This window comes from Pipistrellus kuhlii, unplaced genomic scaffold (genome assembly GCF_014108245.1).
Source record: "Pipistrellus kuhlii isolate mPipKuh1 unplaced genomic scaffold, mPipKuh1.p scaffold_m20_p_128, whole genome shotgun sequence".
NCBI lineage: Eukaryota > Metazoa > Chordata > Mammalia > Chiroptera > Vespertilionidae > Pipistrellus > Pipistrellus kuhlii.
The window spans coordinates 344,410-360,829 of record NW_023425436.1 but is presented as its reverse complement, the minus strand read 5'-3'; the positions used below and the strand labels follow the sequence as shown (position 1 = coordinate 360,829).

At 58.6% G+C, this 16,420-nt stretch overlaps 1 protein-coding gene across 4 annotated transcripts; it reads left to right on the top strand.

Annotated features, from left to right (window-relative positions):
• Positions 1-120: 120 nt before the first annotated feature.
• On the top strand, positions 121-15,117 carry LOC118717035 (transient receptor potential cation channel subfamily M member 1-like). 4 transcript variants are annotated; one of them, XM_045580467.1, is made up of 13 exons: positions 122-380; positions 1,223-1,518; positions 2,262-2,490; positions 2,783-2,905; positions 3,037-3,168; positions 3,291-3,419; positions 4,228-4,479; positions 6,580-6,772; positions 7,169-7,189; positions 8,299-8,443; positions 9,187-9,389; positions 10,155-10,287; positions 13,682-15,117. In XM_045580467.1, exons 1-13 carry the CDS (start codon positions 309-311, stop codon positions 14,727-14,729), a joined length of 2,976 nt encoding a protein of 991 aa, XP_045436423.1. In that variant the 5' UTR covers positions 122-308; the 3' UTR covers positions 14,730-15,117. The 4 variants fall into 4 exon arrangements, with proteins under 4 accessions (XP_045436424.1, XP_045436423.1, XP_036290510.2 ...); XM_036434617.2 differs by having other exon boundaries at positions 123-380; positions 6,580-6,754; XM_045580468.1 differs by lacking the exon at positions 7,169-7,189 and having other exon boundaries at positions 121-380; positions 6,580-6,754.
• Positions 15,118-16,420: the final 1,303 nt, after the last annotated feature.

Here is a 16,420-nt window from a genome sequence, read left to right as displayed (position 1 = left end):
TAATTGTCCTCATCCCCCATCCCCATCCCCATCCCCTCCCCACGCATGCCCCCACCCCCTGCCGTCCACGGCCACTGGCCAGGCCCCTAGGCATGCACACAGTCCTTTGGTGGATCTCTCTCCCCTTTCTTCTTCTTTAAAAAATATGTCTTCCGTGCCTCCTGGGGGTGGAGCCCCCATCCCGGGCGTGGGCCCCGGCCGGGAATCGGACTGGGACCTCCTGGTTCCGAGGTGGACGCTCAGCTCCGGAGCCGGCCGGCAGGCCGCCCCTCCGCTAGGATCTGTGTACTAGGAGCATCAGTTCCCGGATGACTGACTTTTTTTCCTCTCTCCCCCCTTTCCTGCTGCAGCCGAAGGCGCTCAAGCTTCTGGGGATGGAGGTACGTCGGTGTGTGCTTGTGCCGTCTCCGTCCGGTGTCGTTTAACATGCAACCCCACGTGTTTGTTTTCTTTCTTTCTAGTTTTTAAAAAATATATTTTTATTGATTTTAGAGGGGAAGAGAGAGGGAGAGAGAGAGAGAGAGAGAAACATTCATGATGGGAGAGAATCATCGATCGGCTGCCTCCCGCCTGCCCCTGCTCGGGATCGAGCCCACAGCCTGGGCATGTGCCCCCGAGCGGAATCGAACCCGGGACCCCCTGAGTCCGCAGGCCAACGCTCCATCCACTGAGCCACACTCCCCAGGGCTCTTGCTATTTTTTTAAAAATTATTATTATTGATGTGGGGGAGAGAGAAGAGAGAGAGAGAGAGAGAGAGAGAGAGAGAGAGGGAGAGAGAGGGAGAGAAACAGCAATGATAATGGGAGAGAATCATCGATCGGCTGCCTCCCGCCTGCCCCTGCTCGGGATCGAGCCCACAGCCTGGGCATGTGCCCCCGAGCGGAATCGAACCCGGGACCCCCTGAGTCCGCAGGCCAACGCTCCACCCACTGAGCCACACTGCCCAGGGCTCTTGATATCTTTTAAAAAATTATTATTATTGATGTGGGGGAGAGAGAGAGAGAGAGAGAGAGAGAGAAACATCAATGATGGGAGAGAATCATGGGTCGGCTGCCTCCCGCACGCCCCCTGCGGAGGATCGAGCCAGCAAACCCGGGCCTGTGCTCTGTCTGGGAGCCGAAGCCGTGACCTCCCGGCTCCCGGGGGGGGGGGGGGGGGGGGGGGGAGGCCTGCCCCGAACCCCGGCCGGGCTGACGGGGAACACGCCGCCCTCCGCTGCAGGACGAGGAGCCCCCGGCCAAGGGCAAGCGGAAGCAGAAGCAGCGCGGGAAGGAGGCGGCCGCGGAGGGCGGCGCGGAGGACCCGGCGGCCAGCCGCTTCCGGCACCCGTTCCACGAGCTGACGGTGTGGGCCGTGCTGATGCGCCGGCAGCGCATGGCGCTGTTCCTCTGGCGGCGCGGCGAGGAGAGCATGGCCCGCGCCCTGGTGGCCTGCAAGCTCTACAAGGCCATGGCCCACGAGTGCGCCGAGAGCCAGCTGGTGGACGACGTGTCCCAGGACCTGGACGGCCACTCCAAGTGCGGCCGGGGGCCTGGCCGGGGGCCGGGGCGGGCGGGCATCCCGCTTCTTAAAAATATATATATATATATATATTTTATGGGTTTTTTACAGGGAGGAAGGGAGAGGGAGAGAGAGCTAGAAACGTCGATGAGAGAGAAACGCCAGCCAGCTGCCTCCCGCACGCCCCCCTCTGAGGATGTGTCCGCCACCAAGGCACATGCCCTTGACCGGAATCGAACCCGGGGACCCTTCAGTCCGCAGGCTGTCGCTCTAGCCACTAAGCCATACCAGCTAGGGCCACGTTGATTTTTTTTTTAAATGTATTTTATTGTTTTGTTTTTTTGTTTTTTTTTACAGAGAGGAAGGGAGAGGGATAAAGAGCTAGAAACATTGATAAAGAGAGAAACATCGGTCAGCTGCCTCCTGCACGCCCCCCCACCGGGGATGTGCCCGCAACCAAGGTCCATGCCCTTGACTGGAATCGAACCTGGGACCCTTCAGTCCGCAGGCCGACGCTCCCTCCACCCACTGAGCCAAACTGGCTAGGGCTTTGTTTGTTTATTTTTTTTTAAATATATTTTTATTGATTCTTTAGAGAGAGAGAGGAAGGGAGAGGGAGAGAGGGATAGGAACATCCATGAGGAGAGAGAATCATGGATCGGCTGCCTCCTGCACAGCCCTCCACTGGGGGTGGAGCCCTGACCCGCTGGCTCCTGGGCCGGACCAACCCCGTCCCCGTCCCCGTCCCTCCTGTGCGCAGGGACTTCGGGCAGCTGGCCGTGGAGCTGCTGGACCAGTCCTACCGGCAGGACGAGCAGGTGGCCATGAAGCTGCTGACCTGCGAGCTGCGGAACTGGAGCAACTCCACCTGCCTCAAGCTGGCCGTGGCCGCCAAGCACCGCGACTTCATCGCCCACACCTGCAGCCAGATGCTGCTCACCGACATGTGGATGGGGCGGCTGCGTGTGCGCAAGAACCCAGGCCTGAAGGTGTGTGCGTGCGTGTATGTGCATACGTGCATGTGCGTGTGGTGTGTGTGTGCGTGTGCGTACATGTGTGTGGGGTGTGTAGCTGTGCGTGTGTGTGCATGTGTGTGGTGTGTATATGTGTTTGCGTGGGTGTGTGTACATGTGTGTGCATGTGCGCGTGTGTGCGTGTGGCCCACTGGGGCCCTGTGCATCCATCCTCCCCACGCCTGGCGAGCACCCCCACCTCCCCCTGCGCCATCATGGCACCGACTAGACGCCCATGCTTCCCCCCCCCCCCCCCCCCCGCCCGCAGGTCATCCTGGGCATCCTCCTCCCGCCCACCATCCTGCTCCTGGAGTTCCGCACGCAGGACGACTTCTCCTACCAGACGTCCAAGGAGAACGAGGACGGCCGGGAGAGGGAGGAGGAGGCCGCGGTCAGTGCCCGGAGTGAGGACGGGGCGGCGGGGGGGGGGGGGGGGGGCGTGCTGGCGATGAGGGGGGCGATGGGGGGGGCTGCCTTCCCCACGCGGCCCCCCGCCCGCCCCCCGCCCCCCCGTGTGCCCAGGACCCCAGCGCGGACGCCGGCTCCAGGAAGGGGGACGAGGAGAGCGAGCACAGGAAGCACAGGGGCATCCCCATCGGGACCAAGATCTGCGAGTTCTACAACGCGCCCATCGTCAAGTTCTGGTTCTACACGGTGAGGCCCCCCGGCCGCCGCCCCCCACGCCCTCCGGGTGCAGGGACGGGGGTTCCCGGCCCCCCGCCCCCGGCCCCCCGCCCCCAGCCCGCGGCTCACGCGCCCCGTCCGCCCGCCGGCAGATCTCCTACCTGGGCTACCTGCTGCTCTTCAACTACATCATCCTGGTGCGCATGGAGCGCTGGCCCTGCCTGCAGGAGTGGGTGGTCATCGCCTACATCGTGATGCTGGCCCTGGAGAAGGTGCGGGAGGTGAGTGCTCCCCAAGTGCTTCCCCCCCACCTGTGCCAACTCAGACACAACTTCTTCTTCTTCTTTTAAAACCAGTTCCCTCCCCCCTCCCTTCCCTCCTTCCTTCCTTCCTTCCCCCCTCCCTTCCTTCCTCTTAATAAATAACACACCGAGCGGCCAGATGGTGATGATCTCTGAGCACAAAATCATCTGGCCACTCCGGGTCTATCCTATAGAGTAAAAGGCTAACGTGCACAGGGTCCCCTCGACCAGGAGTTCGACCAGCAGGCAGGCCGGCCGACCGCCCACGTCCCCTCCCCCTGGCCAGGCTGGCCGGACCCCACCCCCATGCACGAATTCATGGACTGGGCTTCTAATATATATATACACACACACTGAGTGGTCAGATTAGTATGCATTCAGAGATCGTCATCATCATCTGGCCACACCATGTATATCTATTTTTATATTGATTTCGGAGAGGAAGGGAGAGGGACAGAGAGAGAAACATCCATGATGAGAGAGAATCACGGATCGGCTGCCCCCTGCAAGCCCCCCACTGGGGATCGAGCCTGTGCCCTTGGCCGGAATCGAACCTGGGACCCTACGGTCTGCGGGCCGATGCTCTATCCACTGAGCCACACTGGCTAGGGCAGCTCGAGAGGTCTCTGCCCGCCTGAGAGGATGGTGTTGGGAGGTGCCCAGCGGGAAAGGGAACCGCGTCCCCTGGAAGGTCCCCCTGTGGGCCCCGGGTCCGAGGAGGTCTCCCGGCCGGCCCTCCCGCCCACGGCCCGCCCGCCCGCCCGCCCGCCCGCGGCGCCCGCTGCAGATCCTCATGTCGGAGCCGGGCAAGCTGAGCCAGAAGGTGAAGGTGTGGCTGCAGGAGTACTGGAACCTCACGGACCTGGTGGCCATCTCCGTGTTCCTGGTGGGCGCGGTGCTGCGGCTGCAGCGGGAGCCCTACATGGGCTACGGCCGCGTGCTCTACTGCGTGGACATCATCTTCTGGTACATCCGCGTGCTCGACATCTTCGGCGTCAACAAGTACCTGGGGCCCTACGTCATGATGATCGGCAAGATGGTGAGCCCAGCCGGCGCGGCCGCTGCCCGGCTGCCTTTCCTTTCCTCTGGTCTTTCCTGTGAGGCTGGATCCCTCTGCCTTCTCTTCCTCTTGTTGTTGTTGTTCTTCTTTTCCTTCTTCTTTCCCTCCTCTTCCTCCTCCTCCTCCTCCTTCTTCTTCTTCTTCTTCTTTTCCCCCTCCTCCTCCTCCTCCTCCTCCTTCTTCTTCTTTCCCTCTTCCTCCTCCTCCTTCTCCTCCTCCTTCTTCTTTCCCTCTTCCTCCTCCTCCTCCTCCTCCTCCTTCTCCTCTTCCTCCTCCTTCTCCTCCTTCTCCTTCTTCTTTTCCCCTCTCCTCCTCCTCCTCCTTCTTCTTCTCTTTCCCTCCTCTTCCTCTCCTCCTCCTCCCTCCTTCTCCTCCTCCTTCTTCTTCCCTCTTCCTCCTCTCCTCCCTTCTCCTCTTCCTCCTCCTTCTCCTCCTTCTCCTTCTTCTTTTCCTCCTCCTCCTCCTTCTCCTCCTCCTTCTTCTTCTTTCCCTCCTCCTCCTCCTCCTCCTCCTTCTCTTCCTCCTCCTTCTCCTTCTTCTCCTTCTTCTTTCCCTCCTCCTCCTCCTCCTTCTTCTCCTTCTTCTTTTCCTCCTCCTCCTCCTCCTCCTCCTCCTCCTCCTCTTCCTCCTCCTCCTCTATCTCTTCCTTCTTCTTCCTTCTCCTCCTTCCTCCACCTCCTCCTCCTCTCCCTCGTTCTGCCGTGGGTTTTGAGAGAGAGTGGAAGGCAGGGGGAGCGGCAGAGAGAAGCGTGGGTTTGAGAGAGACACATCGGTGGGTTGCCTCCTGCCCACGCCCCGCCCAGGGCCAGGGATTGAGCCTGAAACAGAGGTACCTGCTCTTGACCAGGAATCGAACCTGGGACCCTTCCGTCCATGGGCCAGTGTTCTATCCACTGAGTCAACTAACAGGGGCTCTTTTTAAAATATATTGTTATTGATTTCAGAGAGGAAAGGAGAGCGAGTGATTAGAAACATCCATGAGGAGAGAGAATCATGGATCAGCTGCCTCCTGCACGCCCCCTACTGGGGATCAAGCCCAAAACCAGGGCCTGTGCCCTGACCGGGAATTGAACCATGACCTCCAGGTTCATAGGTCAATGCTCAACCCCCGAGCCACGCCGGCGGGCGAAGCACTGATGAAGTCTGAGTTGAGCAAAATCAGGAGCCACGTGAACTGGAGACCATCAGAGACCCATTCCCTGTGATGGACAGATGGCTGACACACTGCACTCTGATTGGCGGATGGCTGACACGCTGCACTGTGATTGGCGGATGGCTGACACGCTGCACTGTGATTGGCGGATGGCTGACACGCTGCACTCTGATTGGCGGATGGCTGACACGCTGCACTCTGATTGGCGGATGGCTGACACGCTGCACTGTGATTGGCGGATGGCTGACACACTGCACTGTGATTGGTGGATGGCTGACACACTGCGCTGTGATTGGCGGATGGCTGACACGCTGCGCTGTGATTGGCGGATGGCTGACACACTGCACTGTGATTGGCGGATGGCTGACACACTGCACTGTGATTGGCGGATGGCTGACACGCTGCACTCTGATTGGTGGATGGCTGACACGCTGCACTCTGATTGGCGGATGGCTGACACGCTGCACTGTGATTGGCGGATGGCTGACACACTGCACTGTGATTGACAGATGGCTGACACACTGCACTCTGATTGGTGGATGGCTGACACGCTGCACTCTGATTGGCAGATGATTGACAGGCTGCACTCTGATTGGTGGATGGCTGACACCTGCACTCTGATTGGCAGATGATCGACAGGCTGCACTCTGATTGGTGGATGACTGACACACTGCACTGTGATTGGCAGATGATCGACAGGCTGCACTCTGATTGGTGGATGACTGACACACTGCACTGTGATTGGCGGATGGCTGACACGCTGCACTCTGATTGGTGGATGGCTGACAGGCTGCACTCTGATTGGTGGATGGCTGACACCTGCACTCTGATTGGTGGATGGCTGACACGCTGCACTCTGATTGGTGGATGGCTGACACACTGCACTCTGATTGGCGGATGGCTGACACCTGCACTCTGATTGGCAGATGATCGACATGCTGTACTTCGTGGTGATCATGCTGGTGGTGCTGATGAGCTTCGGCGTCGCCCGCCAGGCCATCCTGCACCCGGACGAGGAGCCCTCATGGCGGCTGGCCCGCAACATCTTCTACATGCCCTACTGGATGATCTACGGCGAGGTGTTCGCGGACCAGACCGACCGTAAGACTAGAATCCATAGTAAGGCCTGCTCCCTGCCCCGCAGGCTAGGCCCGCCGGGGGGGGGGGGGGGGGGGGGGGCGCGGGGGCGCGGGGGGTGGAGCAGGCCTCTGTCCTGCGGGAGCATCACGTGGTTTTCACCGAGTGAGTGCAGGGGACCGAGCAAACGGGGAGATTTTTGTTGCTCATCCTCCCCGAGGCTATTTTCCCGTTGATTTTTAGAGAGTGAACAGGAGGGGGAGAGAGAGAGCGAGAGAGGAACATGGATGTGAGAGAGAGACATGTCGATGGGCTGCCTCCCTGCACGTGCCCTTGACCGGGAGGAATCTGAAGACTCTGCATTGTCTTGTGCGTTAACCATTTTACTTTTCCCTCCACCGCCACCTTGTTTTCTTTCCTCCCTCGAACGCCGTGCAGTCTACGCCATGGAAATCAACCGTAAGTGTACACAAAGCGTACGACTCTGCCAGGGGTGGGGCCGAGGGCCGTTTGGGTATTTTTGTCAAAACGATCCTCTTAAAAGCTCGCCTGCTCTGTGGGCTCCAGCCTTCCGTTAACTTGCCCCGGAGGCCTCGGCGGGGCCAGGCCACACGGTTCCAGGGGCCTCACATGGCCCGTGGGCCGGGCGTTCCCCGCCCCGGCGTCCAGCGCCCGCGCAGTGTGCGTATCCCTTTGTTCCTTAGTCTCTTCCTTAGCTAATTGCCAGCAGCTTTGCCCTGGGTGCGAACACCTCTCTGGTTTCCTGGTGTCGACAGTTTTTGTGTTGTTGTTTCTTTAAACTGTAAATAAATGAGAAGCATGTAGGCTAGACATCGATGGAGTTTATGTCACGAGTGCCTGTTGGGGTCACCCTGTCTTTCCTCCACGGAATAGATCCCGTGGGATCGGCGTGGCATTGCCAAGGGGCAGAGAAAGGAAGTATGGTTTGCCTTTTAAAATAGTTTTTTGTGTTGACTTGAAAGAGAGAGAGGGAGGGGGAGGGAGAGGGAGAGAGCAACATCCATCGGCTGCCTCCTGCACACCCCCTGCTGGGGATGAGCCCAGAACCAAGGTACATATGCCTTTGACGGGAACCGAACCCAGGACCCCTCAGTCCTCAGGCTGACGCTCTATCCACTGAGCCACACTGGTTTCGGCTCCTTATTTCTTTTATGAGTTGCTATTTTTCTTTTTCTTTTAATATATATTTTATTGATTTTGTACAGAGAGGAAGGGAGAGAGATAGAGAATTAGAAACACCGATGAGAGAGAATCATGGATCAGCTGCCTCTTGCACACCCCCTACTGGGGATATGCCCGCAACCAAGGTACATGCCCTTGACCAGAATCGAACCCGGGTCCCTTCAGTCCCCAAGCCGACGCTCTATCCACTGAGCCAAACCGGTCTCGGCATGAGTTGCTATTTTTCACCGGGGGAAAAAAATCCTATATAAAAATAAAAAAAAAGACATGGGTCACATGATAGCCTCGGGGAGCTGTTATCACATGATAACTTCGGTGAGCCATGCCAGAGCGGGCACAGAAGGACCTCCCTCCGTCCGTTCCAGCTCCGTGTGGCGAGAACCAGTACGACGAGGAGGGCCGGCGCCTGCCGCCCTGCATCCCAGGCGCCTGGCTGACCCCCGCCATCATGGCCTGCTACCTGCTGGTGGCCAACATCCTGCTGGTCAACCTGCTCATCGCAGTCTTCAAGTGCGTGTCCCCTGCGGGGAACGGGGGACGGGGACAGGCTCCTCACAGACGCCCCCACGCGGGCGTGCCTGGACACAGAGTGTCCCTGGGAAAGGGTGGGATTTTTTTTCCTTTTTTAATCCTCAGCTGAGGATATTGTTTTCCCGCTGATTTTTTTATTTTTTAAATAGTACTCCCAATATTTGCTTTTTTTTTTTAAAAGAAAACAACTATGTTTTATTGATTTTTTACAGAGAAGAAGAGAGAGGGATAGAGAGTTAGAAACATCGATGAGAGAGAGTCATCGATCAGCTGCCTCTTGCACGCCCCCTACTGGGGATGTGCCCGCAACCAAGGTCCGTGCCCTTGACCGGAATCGAACAGGGGACCCTTCAGTCTGCAGGCCGATGCTCTATCCACTGAGCCACACCAGTTTCGGCTCCCACTGATTTTTGGAGAGACAGGAAGGGAGAGGGAGAGACAGAGAGAAACATCGATGTGAGAGAGAGACACATCGATGGGCTGCCTCCTGCACGCTCCCCGGCCAGGGCCCCGGGATGGGGCGGAGCCTGCCACCGAGGTCCGTGCCCTTGACCGGCATCGAACCCGGGGGGACCCTCTGGCCCGCAGGCCGGCGCGCTATCCGCTGAGCCACTCTGGCCGGGGCCGGATCGTTGAGCCTTGAGGTTTGGTGGAGACGCGGACGGCCCTGGGGAGAGAGCCTCCCCCGGACTGATGGAGAACAATGTCTCCTCTTTGCAAAGCAACACCTTCTTCGAGGTGAAGTCCATCTCCAACCAGGTGTGGAAGTTCCAGCGCTACCAGCTCATCATGACCTTCCACGACCGGCCGGTGCTGCCGCCGCCCATGATCCTGCTGAGCCACCTCTACATCATCGGCCGGCGGCTCGGGGGCCGCTGCCGGAGGAGGCGGGGGGGCGAGCCGGACGAGCAGGACCGCGGGCTGAGTGGGTGCCCCGTCCCCCCCGCTCCCCCGTCCCTCCCCGCCCCCCTCGGGCTCAGAGGCTGACCGTGGACCTCGGAACCAGGAGGTCACGGTTCCGTTCCCCATCAGGGCACAGGCCCGGGGTGCGGGCTTGATTCCCAGTGTGGGACGTGCAGGAGGCAGCTGATCCATGATTCTCTCTCATCATAGACGTCTTCTCTCTATCCTTCTCCCTTTCTCTCTAAAAATATCAATTAAAAAAACATATATATAATTTTTTAAAAATATATTTTATTGATTTTTCACAGAGAGGAAGAGAGAGGGATATAGAGTTAGAAACATCGATGAGAGAGAGTCATCGATCAGCTGCCTCTTGCACACCCCGTACTTGGGGATGTGCCCGCAACCAAGGCACATGCTTTTGACCGGAATCGAACCCGGGACCCTTCAGTCTCCAAGCCGACGCTCTATCCACTGAGCCAAACCGGTTTCGGCATTAAAAAAAATATATATATATATATATATTTTTATAAAAAGATCTCTAAAAGCAGCTTGCCAGCATAGGTCAATGCTCAGGGGTTGGGCACTGATCTATGCACCAGGAGGTCACGGTTCCGTTCCCGGTCAGGGCACAGGCCCGGGCTGCGGGCTCCATCTCCGTGGTGGGGCGTGCAGGAGGCAGCCGGTCCGTGGTTCTCTCTGATCGTGGACGTCTCTCTCTCTCTCCCTCCCCGCCTCCCTTCCCTCTGACACCCACACACCCACACACACACGCGGGGCCGCCCAGAGCTGTTCCTCAGCGACGAGGAGCTGAAGCGCCTGCATGAGTTCGAGGCGCAGTGCGTGCAGGAGCACTTCCAGGGGAAGGAGGACGAGCAGCAGTCGTCCAGCGAGGAGCGCATCCGCGTCACCTGCGACAGGTGGGCCCGGCCGGGGCGGCTCAGCGGGCAGCGCACCGCCGGCCTGCGGACCGAGGGGCCCCGGGTTCCGGTCCGGTCAAGGGCGTGTACCTCGCGGTGGCAAGCTCCTCCTGGAGCGTGCAGGAGGCAACCCATGGACGCGTCTCCCTCTCCCACCGGTGTTTCTCTCTGTCTCCTTCCCCTCCCTTCCGCTCTCCCTAAAAATCAATGGGAGCAACATCCTCGGGGGATAGCTGGTTTAAAAGCAAACAAACCCACGTGGCTCCAGGGTTGAACTGAGAGCAGGGAGACGCTGCTGTTCTAACTCATTGCACAGCCCCGGGCACTCAGAATGACAGGCTCCCCAGGGAGACACCCGTGTTTACGGGTAAGCACACGGGAGGCCCTCAAAGCACAGCTCAGGGCCCTGCGAGACTCCTGGAGTCGCCCTGGGCACGCTCAGGCTGGCCGCTCTTGCTCGGGGCCCCGTCCCCAGGCCTCTGTCCCCTCCTGGACCTGGTCACCTGGTGACAAAGTGCCAAACCCCAGGGTTATCACACCGTCCTTCGGCCTTGATGAGGCACATTTTCTTCTTCAAAAAAAAAAATAAAAATGTATTATTGATTTCAGAGAGGAAGGCAGAGGGAGAGAAGGGAGAGGGAGGGAAGCACCCACGATGAGGAGAGAGAATCGGGGACCGGCTGCCTCCTGCACGCCCCACACCGGGACGGAGCCCGCACCCCGGGCCTGTGCCCTCGGCCGGTGCTGGAGCCGTTGATGGGAAATTTCCACTCTCCCGGAGTTCCCTCTGCCCCCACCTCCCCCGGCATTGCTGGGATGTTTGCCATTCCTGGACCGGCTCCGGGAGCCGAGGGAAGGCACGCGTGTCAGGCCCTTCCTGTTTCCCTGAGCCAGGGGTGCCTGGGATGGGAGCGCGTTCCTGCCCGTCCCATTGTCCCCATCCGTCCGTCCGGCTGAGTCACCGGGAATGCCAGGCGGGGGGCGGGGCCAGGCCCGCTGGGGAGCGGGAATCACAGGAGCTATTTCCACCTCATTTTTGGCCCCGGGGAGGACTCTAAGATCAAACCTGGGAGGATAAAAAGTTCCTCTCATTTCTATGACTATATGTATATTTATTTATATTATATTATGTTATATTATATTAATGCATTTAAATAATATATTTTGATTGATTGATGTCAGAGAGAGAGAGGTGAGAGAGACTCATTGATCAGCTGCCTCCCGTAACACGGGAACTCAAACCATGACTTTCTGGCTCATAGCTCGATGTTCAACCACTAAAATAAAATATATTTCATTGATTTTTTTACAGAGAGGAAGGGAGAGGGAGAGTCAGAAACACTGATGAAAGAGAAACATCGATCAGCTGCCTCCTGCACACCCCCTTACTGGGGATGTGCCCGCAACCAAGGTCCACGCCCTTGACCGGAATCAAACCCGGGACCCCTCCGTCCCCAGGCCGATCTGGGAAGAGCCCACGGGGATGTCCTGAGCTTAAACGTCCACAGGAGTCAACGCCAGGAGCACGCTGGGGTGTGGGTCCTATTCCTGACCCGGTATTGACAGCCAATCCAGAGAGAGAGAGAGAGACAGGTATCAGGTAGATAGGGATTTAAAAATAAATAAGTAAATAAAAATGCCAGCGTTGTTAGTCATTCACGCTGGGCGTCCAGGGTGTGGTTCCGTTCTCTCCGGGAGACACGCCCCAGAGGGAGACACGCCCGCTCAGGCCCGGCAGCACCGGCCGCCACGGCCCTCCCTCCCGGCTCACAGGGCCGCCCTAACTGGCCTGGCCCCACAAACGAGACAGAGGGAGCCGGCCGGCCTGGCTCAGGGGCCGAGAATCCACGTCCGAACTGGGAGGTCTCTGTTCGATTCCCGGTCGGGGCACGTGCCCGGATTGCAGGCCGGATCCCAGTAGGGGGGTGGGCGTGAGGGAGGCAGCCGGTAGAATGTTCTCTCTCCTCGTGGATGCTTCTGTCTCTCTCCCTTCCTCTCTGAAATCAATTAAAAAAAAAGGGGGGGGGGGAAGGTAATCATTAAAAAAAAAAAAAAAAAAAAGGAACGAGAACTCAGGAAGATTTAAGGCACCCTGTGCAATCTTGAGCACGCAGGTCTGCCCGTTTGGGCTGCCTCCCTACAATTACCCAACTTGAAAGGCCCCAAGGAAAAGAGCCGGGCGAGACAGACGCCGTTTTGATCCTCGCGCCTGGCGCGCAATGACAGGGCAGGCCTGGTCTCGGAGCCGTGAGTACCAGCCGGGCCCGGGACTCCCACGGAGCCGACGGCTTTATGGGAGCAGCCAGCTCTGTCATTAGGGGAACGCTCCCGTGTGATTCCGGGGTGCCTCTCGGGCGGAGGGGGCTGTCCGTGAGGAGCTGACGGCGTAGGAAACGGGGTTTCACTGGCGGCCGGCCGGCTGGCGCTCTGGCTTTGGACACGTGGGGACTTGAACTCGGCCCCTGTACGTGGTGACAGAGCAGCATCTAGGAAAGGCCAGGGCTCATGGGTAGGTATTCTCTTGGACGTTGCTCCAGAAGGCCCCCCGAGGTATGCAGTGCTGGACCTGCTATTTGAATGCAGTGGGAAGCGGTATGTACGGTGCTTTCGCTCTGATTTAAATATTTAAATGGGGCCCGGCCAGGGTGGCAAGGTGGTTGAGCGTCAACCTAGGAACCAGGAGGTGCTGAATGCATTCCTGGTTGCGGGCTCCATCCCCAGTGAGGGGCGTGCAGGAGCCAGCCCATCAATGGTTCTCTCTCATCAGTGATGCTTCTCTCTCTCTCTCCCCCTCTCTCTTCCCATCTCTCTTTCTCCCCCTTTCTCTAGTCCTCTCTGAAGTCAATTTAAAAAAAATTTTTTTTTAAAGAAGAAAGACTGTAAAAACACCTACACTGATAAAAGAGTAAGAAGCCGAAGCCGGTGTGGCTCAGCGGCAGAGCGTCAGTCTGCGGACTGAAAGGTCCCGGGTTCGATTCCGGTCAAGGGCATGTACCTTGGTTGCGGGCGCATTCCCAGTAGGGGGTGTGCAAGAGGCAGCTGGTAGATGTTTCTCTCTCATCGACGTTTCTAGTTCTCTATCCCTCTCCCTTCCTCTCTGTTAAAAATCAATATTTTTTTTTTTTTTAAAAAGAGAGAGAAGCAAACTGACAGTACCTTCACAACACCCACCAGCCAATCAGGCGTGAGTATGCAAATTAACCCAACAAAGATGGCGGGTTGATTTGCAAACGCAGGTGCTCTGAGCCCCTGGGCAGCTGGGAAGGCGGAGAGGCGGTGCCGGGGAAGGAAGGCCGGTTCTTGCACCGATCTCCGGGCCCCGGGCCTCCGTTGTGGCTGTCAGACGGCGTCCCTTGTCCGCTGCGGACTCACCCTCTGCCCTTGGTGTTGCCAGGGTGGAGAACATGTCCATGCGGCTGGAGGAGATGAACGAGCGGGAGGGCTTCATGAAGACGGCGCTGCAGACGGTGGACCTGCGGCTCTCGCAGCTGGAGGAGCTGTCGGGACGCGTGGCCGGCGCCCTGGAGGCCCTGGCGGGCATCGACCCGTCCGAGCTCGCACGCGCGCGCTCCCGGGCCGCCTCCGAGTGCGAGGCCACCTTCCTGCTGCAGCAGAGCAGCGTGCACAGCGCCGACAGCGTGGGCGGCGGCCGGCCCCGCTTCCCCCTGCCCCCGGAGGAGCCGGGCTCGGGGCTCGGCACCAAGAGAGCCTGCTCCTTCCGAGGGCAGGGAGAGAAGGACCCCGGGGTGGGCCTGGCCCCGGGCAGGAGCGCCCCGGCCTCGCCCGGGGGCAGCCGGCTGGCCTCAGACCGCGGCCAGGACCCGCCGGGCCGGGCGAGGGGCAGGGAGGAAACGAAGGCCCTGCCCGCCGAGCAGACGTCGGATTTGCAGGACGCGCAGCTCAGGGTCAGAGCGGCAGCAGTGACGGAGGTGGCTGCCCCCGGGCCTCCAGGAGACACGGACGGGCCCCGCCCCGGCCCCGACGAGGCGTCCGGCGCCTGTCACACCCTGGAGTCCGCGCGCGTCGTGTTCTCCCACGGCAGGAGGCTGGTGGGCGAGCCGGGGCCGTGCGGGCCGGGCGGGGGCCGGGCGTGGACCGCGGAGTGGACGTACCAGGTCCACAGGATCACACGGTCCCGCAGCACCGACCTGCCCCCGTACGGGGAAGCCGAGAGGCTGGCGGAGGAGGAGGAGGCTCGCGGTGCCCCTGCTCGAGGGGTCCCCCTGGCCGTGGCCGAGCCCGCGGAGACGGGGAACCTGCTGACGGTGGGCGCGGGCCGGGCCCCGGGGTTCCCGTCGCTGAGGTCCAAGAGCTTGCACGGCCGCCCGGGGAGGGCTCCGGGCGCGCGGGCCTGGCTGGACGCCCCCGGTTACGCCGGCAGCCTGGGCAGCCTCGTGGCCGTGTCGAAGACGGAGGCCACACCTGCAGAAACGGAATGCTGACGGGCCCGGCTGCTCCGGCTCCTGACGTCAGAGCCGCCGAGGACCAGCACCCTCTGGCCGGCCGGCTGATGGTCACCAGGTTCCGAAGACGCCAGCCGGCCCGGAAGGCTCTCAGCGGTGTGGACGCGCCGCGGGCTCCCGTGTGTGCTCCCCGCATTCCTCCGTGCGAACCCCGTCCCCAGGGTGGCTGTCTCCGGAGACACGGCCGGTAGGAGGTCATTACGGACAGATGAGGCCGTACAGGGATGCGTGGCCCCGAGAAGAAGACGCCAGAGCCCGGCCAGCATGCCCAGGAACCAGGAGGTTCCGGGTTCGATTCCCGGACGGGGCACAGGCCCGGGTGGAGGAGGCGTGCAGGAGGCAGCGGGTCCGTGATTCTCTCTCATCGTGGATGTTTCTCTCCCCCGCCACCCCCCTTTCCTTTCCTGTCTGAAATCTAAAAAAAAAAAGTATATAGAAGTAAAAATAAAGAAACACGCCCGTACGGACTGAAGCGTGTGTGTGGATAAACATCCATTGCTTCCCAGCGTTCGGGAGAGGTCATAGGACGCACAAGCGGAAGGCGGGTGGCGTTACGATTTCACTGGATTGCGACGCGGGGACCCCAACAGGTGCAGTTCACGCCCATCATCACGTGGACACAATGAGAGGAAGCCAAAATGGTTTTTCCCCTTGTGGCGAGAACTCTTTGGATTTACTCTTTTAACAGCCAGCGTTCGTGTACACTGAGTGTCCAGATTATTATGATCTCTGAATGCACAATCATCTGGCCACTCAGTGTGTGTGTGTGTGTGTGTATAGTATATATTGTATATATAGTGCATAGTATATACAGTATATATAGTATATAGTATATATACAGTGTATATATGGCATATAGTATGTATAGTATATATTGTATATAGTATATAGTATATAGTATATAGTATATAGTATAGTATGTAGTATGTAGTATGTAGTATATAGTATATATATAGTATACATATATACTATATACTATATGTATATAGTATATAGTACATGTGTATATATTGTTTTAATTACTACTCCATAATTTTGCTACTGCTATGAATATCCAATATTACTCAATCTGGATATCCAATTAAGATCAATCTCAATATCCAATACTACTCAATCTCAATATCCAATTAAGATCAATCTCAGCCGAAACCGGTTTGGCTCAGTGGTAGAGCGTCGGTCTGCGGACTGAAGGGTCCCGGGTTCGATTCCGGTCGGGGGCATGTACATTGGTTGCGGGCACATCCTCGGTAGGGGGTGTGAAGGAGGCAGCTGGTCGATGTTTCTCATCGACGTTTCTAGCTCTCTCTCTCTCTCCCTTCCTCTCTGTAAAAAATCAATAAAATATATATTTTTTAAAAAAGATCAATCTCAATATCCATTCAGCGGCCCACTCCCACCTGACAGGTGCAAAGAGCGAGAAAAGAAAGGAGGCGGCTTGTGTCACATCTTTTTCCACGTTATTGTTTAATACAGGAAGAGGGGGAGGAATCAACAGACAGGATGGAGGGGTCTGCGTGGCCGGCCTAAGTCATCCGTCCGTGGTCCCCGAGTCCCGGGGAGTAGGCCTCTGAGGGGCCTCCACCTGCAGTCCGGCTGCACTGTGCTTTGGAGACGGGTCCCCTGTCCCAGGCTCACTGGTCCCCTCTCCTGGGCTCACCTGTCCCCTCTCT

Excerpts from the sequence above, each read along its gene's own strand:
- LOC118717035 (XM_045580467.1), top strand. The coding sequence starts at position 309 with ATGACTGACTTTTTTTCCTCTCTCCCCCCTTTCCTGCTGCAGCCGAAG. Across the intron at positions 2,491-2,782 it reads GCAAGAACCCAGGCCTGAAG|GTCATCCTGGGCATCCTCCT; the intron begins GTGTGTGCGTGC and ends CCCCGCCCGCAG. Across the intron at positions 10,288-13,681 it reads ATCCGCGTCACCTGCGACAG|GGTGGAGAACATGTCCATGC; the intron begins GTGGGCCCGGCC and ends TGGTGTTGCCAG.